At 39.3% G+C, this 10,862-nt stretch overlaps 1 protein-coding gene across 2 annotated transcripts in view; it reads left to right on the top strand.

The window, feature by feature from the left end:
* FARP1 (FERM, ARH/RhoGEF and pleckstrin domain protein 1) overlaps positions 1-10,862 on the top strand; it is a 280,577-nt gene that overhangs the window by 231,937 nt on the left and 37,778 nt on the right. For both annotated transcript variants that reach the window (XM_011363222.2, XM_023532430.1), the window contains exons 14-16: positions 6,316-6,503; positions 7,695-7,784; positions 8,882-9,015. In XM_011363222.2, coding sequence (XP_011361524.1) covers positions 6,316-6,503; positions 7,695-7,784; positions 8,882-9,015 — 412 coding nt within the window. The remainder of the gene's footprint in view (positions 1-6,315; positions 6,504-7,694; positions 7,785-8,881; positions 9,016-10,862) is intronic.

Here is a 10,862-nt window from a genome sequence, read left to right as displayed (position 1 = left end):
TTTTCCTTAGTCCAGAACACCTGCTGCTCTCTCCACACGCATCTGCATGGCCGATGGGTTCAGTCCCTTACAATTCCCCCTTTCTGCCTGGAAAGTTGCTATGAAAACCTGACTAACCAAATCTCACAAGCTTGGCCTGTATTATTAATCCAATTTTCTGTGTTTTCTCTGTGTGTATATTTAATACTATAGATAAAACATTTTATTAAAAATTTAATACACCAAATTAATTTTAAAATAGAAAAGGCTGGGGACTTCATTCTCATTTTTGTCATTTGTTTAATAAATTTAAGACATTTTCTGTTGTTCCATTGTATGCACTGTTTTGTCAGCATGTACCTATCTAAAATAGGCTTTTTTTTTTTTTTTTCAACGTTCTGTCTATATCCTCAAAGCATGGTATACTTTCCGTTCCCTGCATTGTTGGAGCACTGTCTGATGTCTTTTTTTTTTTTTTTTTTTCACTGCTGAATATCAAATTGTATTTGGAATACATGTTTCCTCTGGAGTACAGTGATCCTGTTCGCTAACCAGCAAGCTTTAACATGGAGGCATCTGGAGTGGTCATGCTGGGTGGTACCATATTTTACTAAGAGTGGGAAATAGAAGGTGAATAGATGACTTGACTCTTCTGATTTCATCTTCTAACAAGCCTGAATTTTGTGCTGTGGGTGCATAGGGGTGGGTGGGGGTGTTTGGAAGTGAGCAGAATCACTGTAGTTGGGAGAGAGGGCTCATGGAAACAGAGAGCATCTGTGGCAGTAGCTTATGAGGGGACAGCTAACCAAAGGATCAGCTTCACATTTTGAATGGGAACATCTATTCAAATGGAAATAGGAAACTCCATAGTTCATATTTAAGAGAATTTAGTTGTGTTTGTTCTGTTGGGGGTGGAGGTAGGCGGGAATGTAGAAAAGACCCCACGTAGCTCAGCCCAGTTTGGTTCTCATGCCAATAAGCCGTTTTGGGTTTTGATATGTACCCAAAATGTAGGCTCTCACAGGTGCTGTCTGGTTTCATCTCTCCCCGGCCTAAGAGTGCAGTATCTCGATAAAGCATGGATTTATACCACTGGGAAGATTGCTGACTTCTCCAATAACAGTGAGCTTGGTGACTCTTTAAGCATGGAAGGCCAAACTCCTGTAACAGTGTGTGCATGGTATTAATATTTCTTGTTAATCTAAACTGAAGAGGTTTTTACTTGTCCTAACAGGTATCTTGCTGTAAAAACTCAATTGTAACTGTTCTTTCCCACTGATGGCTGAAGCTTTGTCCTGAATACAAGATGGTATTTTTCATTGGTATGAAGCACCATGTTCCCCAACCCAAACACTGCGGCCACCACTGCCACCACCACCATGTTCAAACAAAGAATTCTCCTTTATTTTTTCCTCATAAGTAAGGACAAGCTAGTGCATTCGCTATCATTTTTCTATTAGTAGCAGATCTCTCTCTATTTTTCCAAAAGTTGCTGCATTGCCATTGATTTTCTGAATTGCTTGATGATGAACGGCGAAGTTTATGTTTAGCTGCTTGTAAAACTTTTCTTAAAGGAACTTGGTCTAAGAAGCATGTATACATTCCCCTCAACAACCTAAGTTATCAGGAAGAGGACAGCACCACTATGATTGGTAATCCTATAACCTGCTTTTTCTTGGGGAACCTTAGAATTTCAATAAAACTTCTTCAACTCTTTTCTCACATTCCATTGGGGTGCGGCCCAGCTTAGTTATCCGACTAGAGTGAATCCTGCGGGTTCTAGATACTACCCCATTATTTACCACAATACTGACATTTTTGATAACTGGCTTTTAAATATAGTCTCTAGAGAGAGTTCATGGTGTTTTCTTTTAAAGAGAGATTTTGGATTTTAAAAAGAGCCTTTTAAAAAATAGACAAAAACTTATACCTGCACTGTTTCCTATATGTGTCTTTGGAGCATATTCTGGGTACATAGAGATAACCCCCCCACTGTGTTTTAGGACCAAGTAACAGGAGACAAATCATGATAGATGAGTGGCATCTAAAAGCTTGCCAAATAAATAACTTTATTTGGGGGAATATTGAAGAACCAGCATAGATACTTTTTTTAAGAATTGTACTTTTTAAAATTTTCAAGAGAACTTGAGAAAGCAATCTGTCTCCTTTTCAAATATTTAAATATTGTTTAACAAATCTGTGGGTTACTATTTTTTTAAATTATTGTCAGGTTTTCTAGTTTTCTCCTTAACAGAAAGAATAACAGTTATGCAAGTAATAAATGGAGATTGCCAATTTATTGGCCATTTAAAACACTAAATAGGTATAATTATTAGAAAATTCTCTTTTCTCATGTATGAGTTTCTTAAGACTTTAATACAATTAGAGGTGGTGGATGGTTACTAGGCAGCTTGTGCCTCATTCCAAAAGGCAAACATAGGGGGGAGTTTGGCTTGCTGATCATAAACTGTGTCCCCACTGTTTATGTACCTCTGATGAAGAGCTGGTCAAGAGATGCTACAGCCTGGGTAGTGCTGCAAATTCAGCTTCCTCAGAGCAGTCAAGGAGAGAAGAATTATGACTGCGTTTTACATTTAAGTGATAGAGAAGCAAAGCCAGCTTCTGGGCTGGGTGATAAATTGAAATCCATAAATACAGCAGTACTAATTTGAAGTTCCGTTATTGTTTGTGCCATGAGAATGTGTATATTTAAAAGGATTTTAAAAAGCAATTACCAGAAATGCCTCCCTTGAGAATAGTATTAGTGAAGCATTTCTAGTCCGTGGAGATGACAGAAACTCAGCCCTTTTGATACAGATTAATGGCTAGGGGGTGGGGTAGGGTTAGAGATGAAGGATTTGAGATATATTAACTGAAAATAATAACTGAATGCCTAGAAAAAAGTCAATTTCTGGAAAAAGGAAAAATAATTTTTAAAAAGATGACTTTCAGAGTGTAACTGATCTTTTTCTGATCTCTTCAAATTTCTTTTCACCTATTGTCTTAATGTCCAGGTGCTTTCTCAAAGGATACCCCCACCCCAAATTATTTACTTAGAGACCCTTACTAAAAGAATTTTTTTTGTTGTCAATTTGTCACAGAAAAAAAATGATAAAAACAAAATACCCAGGTATTAATAGGTTCATGGAATAGCAATGAATGAAATTCACAATTTCTTCTCATCACCTGGGGCTCTGCCTTCAAAGCAGGTGACAGGCTGCATGGTTTGAACAGGCTTTCTAAGGGTGCGTAAATCAGGCAGACTCATTCTATCTAACACGACTGTCTGCTTTTTTTTTTTTTGTAAAATGGACTACTTCAGTGAAAATTGGTTACACGTAGTTCTAATAACTAACTTTAGACATTGACTCTGTAAGAAGGTCACTCTTCACTCTTGTCTGAAGGTTGGCCTTACATGGACACTAGTTTGTACAGACTGTTGTCATATACTGGCTCAAAGTCAAAAGAGAATTTTAATTACTCATTAAGCTGCCAAATTCTACTAATTACCCTAGTCAGCATACTTCATTGATTGCTGAATGGTAAATGAGCTACATACTTTTATTTGGACCACATCACCTATAAATTTTCAAAGCCTTGGGTAGTTTCTCTTACAAGGGGACAAGTAGGGTGGAGATGGCTGTTCTTCATGGATGCAGCTCAAATTAGCAAAATCAAACTCCAGAGTTTGGACCTTTTCCTTCCTTTTGAAATGCTGATTTCTAGAATAGGCTGCTTGGTGTTTAATGATTTATCGGTCTTCCAGTTTCAATATACTGATCACCCTGCCTTACTTAGGCCCCATGAGTAGACAGACATAAAGCCAGCTGAAATGGCACCCCAGAAATGGAAATGGGCCACCCCGATTTGGTCATCCTTCAAGGCTGTGTAAGCACACGTAAAGCCTGTGGTTACCCATATCATTAGGCTGTCTTTAGGCTACAGCAGGCTTTTACCTAACAACCTGTGCCTGAGTGTGGGCTGTTCCCTACACTACCTAGGAACACAGGCTGTCATAAAGTTTACTTTTAGTGTCCCATTTTCTGAATACTGCCTCTAATGTGATCCAGTGGGGATTCTCCTAGATCACTCTCTTCTTTGAAACATGTCTTGCCTTTTTGGCAGGGTGGCATCTCTCCTGGAACCCTACTCTGTTCGCTCATTCTTTCTACCTGCTCGGTCCATTAAATAGAAGTGTCCCCAGGGGGAGTGCACAAGGCAACCGCTTATGACCTTTGGAGAGTGCCAGTGGTTGTACTTGAGTGTGTTCCCCCTTATAATGCGGCAGTTTTTTATCTGCTGCTGGATGCTGTCCAGGGCCTGATGGGTACTGTTCCCCCGCCACACCTCCCCCCTTCTTTCAAGCTAGCCTTCTAACTGCTTTTTATTCTTGGCTCCAACTCTTTCAATGATGAGACGAATGCTCTTTCTGTTCCACATCACTGCAAATTCAAGGCCCAGCATGTTATGTTCTCACATAACTGTCTCACCTGATCTCACACACAGTGTGAGAACTGAAGGTAAGCCCCAAATTTTGCTAGATAATGGTGGACAAATAAAAAGTGACTCTCAGACAGCAACTCACAAATGCATGAAATGTTTTGATCTCCAGACAGACTGCCAGAATTTCTCTTTTCTAATTCCTATTTGTAGTGATAACATTTTTCTTTTTGTGATTTTTTTTTAAAGAATAGTGTAGTACTTTGAAATAATTGCAGTTCTAATTGTTGTCACTATTTCTATTTTACAAGTTCCAGTTCTTTCAAATTATTGTATTCAGTTGTGCACTAGTGTCAATAAAATTGACATTTGTGAAGCAATTTCTGGCTTTTTTCTCCGGGTTTCACTGGGTCTGGTGGTGTGTGGGGTGATTGGGTCTTTTCTAACACTAAGACTTCGTTTCAATGACTGTATGGTAAAATGCAAGGATTTAAATGGAGGGGTTTTTACAGTGTGAACTTCTTGAATTTGCCTTTTCCTCACATTTCCTAATCTTATTCTTCAAGAATCATTGTACTGCCCAATAGTCAGTGGGCAGGATGTATGCTTTTTGTTGTTGTTCTGGGTGTGGTGGCTTTTCACCTGTGTGTTGGTGATGCAGCTAGCTGATCAGCATGGGGCTGGATTGGGGCTGGTGGTGGTTTTTCCATGTTTCATTCATACTGGGATCAAGTTCACTACCCAACTTCATTCTATGTTGTCCTGTCTTATAATTTCAAAATGGATACGAATGAATCAGAGGGAGAGGATAGATGTAAAGAAAATGGGTGTACATCTGGAAAACTGCACTTCACCTTTCTCTCCGAGATACTTGATGGTGTATGGAGTAGCAACAAGCTGAAACTGTATAATGGAAAAATGGAGAAAGCATTTACGTTGTCTTTCCTTATAATGGTAACGGACAGGACTGCAAGCTACTTTAACTTTCATACTTGTTCTAGCAAATCTGCATTAGAATTTTACAGGCGTTAGGTAAAAGCACTTAGGTTAGAGGTATATTTAAAACATCCCATTTAATTTCCATGGGTTAAAGTATTGATATTTGCAAAATTCTGTTGGCAGAGAGTTTCATGTACACATCACCTCCTTTGGCTGACTCATGGGTAATTATACACTTTCATATTACTTAATATGGTACTCTTTTCAGAGGAATAATTAATTACCTGTCACTTTTTGACTCATAAAGGGGACTTGGGATAATGTAATGACCTCCAGCTTTGCATTTTTAAATGATCACCTTTGCATGTAAATGTGATGCTAGTGTTTCTGTCCCAAACAGTGAGAGAGACATGGAGTGACATCACCAGGTATAACAAGCTTGCTTCTGTTCTTCGTAGAGGGGGGAGTTAGCTGCTTTCCCTTTCTTTAGCTGTGGCCCATTGTTATGAGATGTAGTCTGTCCTCGGTGCACAGTCGTTTAGTTTCCTATTAGTATAGCTCTATTTTCTAGTTATTTTCCATGTCTCCTTATGATATAGACACTGTGTCTTTCTCAAGTAATCTTAGAAACTAAGGCAGTAGTTAGGAGATGAAGATTCTTTTGGGGGATACACTGTGCTTTTAAACTATTATAATTATTCTCTCAGCAGAATTCCCTGCCTTATCATTAATTACATAACTGAGGCTCCATTGAATTATTCATACTATGGTATCTTCAGTATTAAAGTGGCTGCAATTAAAAAAAAAAAAGAAAGAAAGAAAAATATAATGAAGATCGTTAAGTTTGCCATGTGGTAGTCAGGTTCTAAAGATTTGAAAAGATGAAAATTGTAAGTAGAAATCAGGTCCCAGAGAAATTACTTTTTTTTTTCTTTAATACTTCTCATCCCCAAACAGGCTCCCTGACTGGTAGCCCTCACCTTTCAGAGTTGTCCATCAACTCGCAGGGAGGAGCTGTGCCTGCCAGCGTGATCTTGTCCCCCAACTTGAGTCCTGACACGAAGCAAGCTTCTCCCTTGGTCAGCCCGCTGCTGAACGATCAACCGTGCCCACGGACCGACGACGAGGAGGAGGGCCGGAGAAAGGTGTGGGGACTCATGCACACGAGTGTGTTATTCTTTTTTGTATTGTCATGTACATAACAAAATTTGCTCTCTTAACCATTTTTAAGCATGCCGTGTAGTGACTACATTTACAGTGTTATATGACTCATCACTGTTCATTTCCAGACCTTTGTCATCATTCCAAACTGAAATTCTGTATCAGTTAAACACTAATATTCCATTCCCCCTCCTTCCAGCCCCTGGCACCCACCACTCTTTCTGTCTCTATGAATCTGACTACTCTAAGAATATCATATAAATGAAATCTTATAGTATTTGTCCCTTTGAGATTGGCTTAATTCACTCAGCAGCGTGTCCTCAAGGTTCATCCCTGTTGTAGCACATAGGAGAATTACCTCCCTTTTTAAGGCTAAACAATATTCCATTGTATAGATGTACCACATTGTGTTTATCCTTCCATCCATTGATGGACAGTTGGGTTGTTTCCTCCTCTTGGGTATTACAAATAGTGCAAGTATCTGAGTCTCTGCTCTCAGTGGTTCCGTGTATATCCCCAGAGGCAGAATCAGGTGGACTCTAGTGGGAAGCAAGCAAGATAGATAGCACCAAGGGATTTTCTTTTATTTAAAGAGAAAGCAGAACCAATAGCTGGCCTGCTCTAGAGTCGTGCTGCCTGCCCACCGAACTGATGAACTTCAGAGAATGGAGTCACAGTGGTGTCGCTACCTGCTTTCACCTTTGTCCCTTTATCTCAGCCACACCTGTATTCCCACGAACAATGTAGCTTCCGTTTCCTGAACACCAACACCACCAGCCCAGGCAACCAGGGCAAAGGCCCCAGTGGTTTTGTTTCATTTATTTCCTGGCAGACTGCATCGCTTCTATATTTTACTAATTCAATTTTCAGATGCCCAGTTTTGAATGAAAAGTCCTCAGTGGTAGCTATACTCATTCAAAGCCTTTCACTGAGGGCAATATTCACATGGAAGGAAAGACTCCTAGACTATTTTTTCATCATGGAACTCTATTCTTTTGTCTTAGTTCCTATCACTCAAAAAAGTAGAATAAATAAGTTTATTTAGCTTTGATGCCAGTTAACAAAAGATCATAAGTAAGCAATGTACCTCTTTATGCAGGACTTTCTTATAATCAGGACGTAGAGACTTGCACTGAAAACTTATTGTGTCTTGTTTCTTTTTATGGGTTTTGCAGAGATTCCCAACTGACAAAGCGTACTTCATTGCTAAAGAAGTATCCACCACTGAGAGAACATATCTGAAGGATCTGGAAGTCATCACTTCGGTATGTGTAGCATTTCCCCTAAAGCATTAAATTACATAATTTATCTCAGCTAATACTCAGCTTTAGGATAGAAGCTGGATCTAATTAAATGTTGGATTCTCTGACTCCAATTAAAAGGCATTTAGTTCTGGGTTAGAGAAATTAAGACAGTAATAGTATATTCAGAATGAGCTCTATAAAAATGGAAATTTTTTTTTTTTTTTTTACATGTGAGAGCATTTCTTTTTTTTTTGAGGGCATTTCCAAAGTGGAAAAAGTTTAAACATTTTACTGTCTGAGGGCAACGATGCAGAACATTTCTTGTTTTGCCCATTGTCAAACGTAGCTACTTATTTTTGCTCGAAGGAAACCTCAGAGGAATAGAAGCTCCATTTTATCTTTGATAATAATTTGAGCCATGTCAGCAAAATCTGCCCAAAGACTGCCTTTTATTATTTTAATCAGTTCTGTTCAGCCTTAGAAACAATTTCAAAGCATTGCAGAGATCTTTATGACCCCTGGATTGTGGAAAAGAACTAGCCCATTGGAGGTCAGTGGAATCAGTGGGATTGTGCGCCTCCAGGGCCTCGCGCATGGGGCCTGGCACTGGGCCGGAGCTCAGCTCACATCCTGGGACCTAGCCCTGCCTCACCTTCGCAAGATGAAAGACATTGTGTGAAGGCAGCGGCTTTATCTCTCTGGTTGGATGACCTTTGTGCTCAGCATTTTAACAAAGAAGCAGAGAGAGAAGTTAGTAAAAGACTGAGGACTGAAACGGGGTGGGGGCGGTATTCAGGGGCATAAATCAGCGATTCCCCAGGGAGCTGGCTAGAGTGGAGGTTTTGATTTGAGGAGCTGCCCATTTCAGAGATTTGTCCTGGCTTCAGCAGTTTTTTGGTAATTAATCTCGGAAGCAATAATAAATAGATGGCTGCTTCTCACCCTTTTTAGTGGAAGAAGGGACAAGCAGTCAGGCCTGGAAGCCCCTGATGCTCCCAAAATGCTGCAAACCCAGTAGTAAAGCCCTTTGTCCCCCGGGCGCCATCTGCTGCAGCATTATTTCTAAATAGCAAACACTCATCTTTACACCTCTAAGTGTGTCCTCTTTTTATTCCCAGTGGTTTCAGAGTACAGTGAGCAAAGAGGATTCCATGCCTGAAGCATTGAAAAGTCTCATATTCTCAAATTTTGAACCTTTGCACAAATTTCATACAAATTTTCTCAAGGAAATTGAGCAACGACTAGCCCTATGGTGAGTACAATTATGTTTAACAATTATATTTCACCCCTTTCCCTCTTTCTTTTTTCCTAATTTTTTTTACATGCCTTATAAGCAGCAGTAGTGAGAAAAGATAAAAGTAAGAAACTGGCTTAAGACAAGCCAACCTTAAAATGTTCTTCATGTATCTAGATCTCGTCCTGAATTTTTTTTCCTTTGGTTTACAGTTCTCCAAAATGCAAGTTTTCTTAAGATAATTAAATGAATATCACAGAATAAATGCGGTCGTTACTTTCAGAAGACAATGAGGGTGATTAAGGATAGAGACGTATGAGGGACTTTGGGGGATATTAGTAATATTTCACTGGTGCTTTGCTTTATAGTCATTTCTTAGGTTTCTGTATGCCTTATGCAGTTTTCAGTAGCTTATTTCACAGTGTTTAAAAAGTGCTTTGAAAAAATATGGAGCCCTATGCAACACACACACACACACACACACACACACACACACGTACCCCATATACACTTTTACCTTGAATTTCACTTCTAGGAATTTACCTTAAAGATATGCTTTAATATATGAAATGACACATGACAAAGATATCCATGGCAGAATTAAAGATTGGAAATGACCTAAATGCCCATGAATAGCAAATTGGTTAAAGATAGTGTTACATCTGTCCATTAAGCCAGGTAAACCTTAATCTGAGAGAAGAGGGTAGTGCAGAAAATCAGGGGAAACTTTGTATACTGTAGAGTGCAAAATCTGATGTAGCCTTACCTAAAATAGAATGTTTTTCAGAAAATTCTCATGGGGTTTTTTTTTTTTTTTTTTTTTTAAAGACAGTAACATGTAGATACATGGGGAGTTGACTGTCTACTAAACATGCATTTGAAAAATGCCAGGAGAAAAATAGCAAAGCCTTCAACTGTGTTTTTGGCAGAAATGGAACCGATTGTATACCGTATCCACATGTGAAAATTTGGTTGAAAATGATCTCTGAGGCATTAGTGACTGTAGGACCTAAAGGAGCCCTAGATGCGGCTATCTTGCCGCAGGTGACCCCAGATTATGGGATTCAAGCGTCAGCTTAACAGGTTAGCAAAGCTGCTCCCCTGTGTTGTGAGGGGAACGTGCTCAGGCACATGGCTTTGTATAGTTCTTATACCTGGAGATAATTCATGCATAGTTCTCTTTCCTGTGATAGAAGGAGGTGGGAGGCTTGACCGAGATGCCCCAGGGAGGAAAGTACAGCCAGGATTGAGAAATGACAGGTACAACGTCAGCCTCACCGAACATGGGGAAAGATTAAAAATGCCACTTTAGAGTCATACTCTAGGTTGGTTCTGTGAATGTAAGAGAACTAACATTTTTCAAAATTAAAAAAAGTTTCTACAAGATCTAATTTTATTTTACCTTCCCAAGTTTGTTTACCTGGAAACTTTCGGTTGTGTTGTACCATGTTGCTTCATCATTTCTACAAAGACGATTGAAGCTTTCATAATGGAGCCAAAGACTTTACAGCTTGTTTTCTAGCCAATGAGATGTATGTTAATATAGTCTTAAGTCTTCCCATAGACTCAGAACATCTTGAGCTGGTGTCACTATAGCGGTTTCAGTCCTCATGGCTATTGATTTGTGTCGTTGGGGAGGTCACACATAGGAAATGTCATCCATTGGCAGTTCCCTGTCAACCCGGCATGGTGGCTTCAGCTGCCTCCTGCCATCAGAGAGAACTTCAGAGAGCTGCATTTCATTCTAGAAATAAATACCATATCCGTGGATTTATATGTGAGTATAAATTTTTAGCATCTGGCCATTATCTATGAAAGAATATCTACTTGATTAAAAAGCAGCTACTGTCATTTGTTTCTCAGAG

Source organism: Pteropus vampyrus, unplaced genomic scaffold, assembly GCF_000151845.1.
Source record: "Pteropus vampyrus isolate Shadow unplaced genomic scaffold, Pvam_2.0 Scaffold83, whole genome shotgun sequence".
Lineage (NCBI taxonomy): Eukaryota > Metazoa > Chordata > Mammalia > Chiroptera > Pteropodidae > Pteropus > Pteropus vampyrus.
This window is presented reverse-complemented; position numbering and strand designations above follow the sequence as displayed.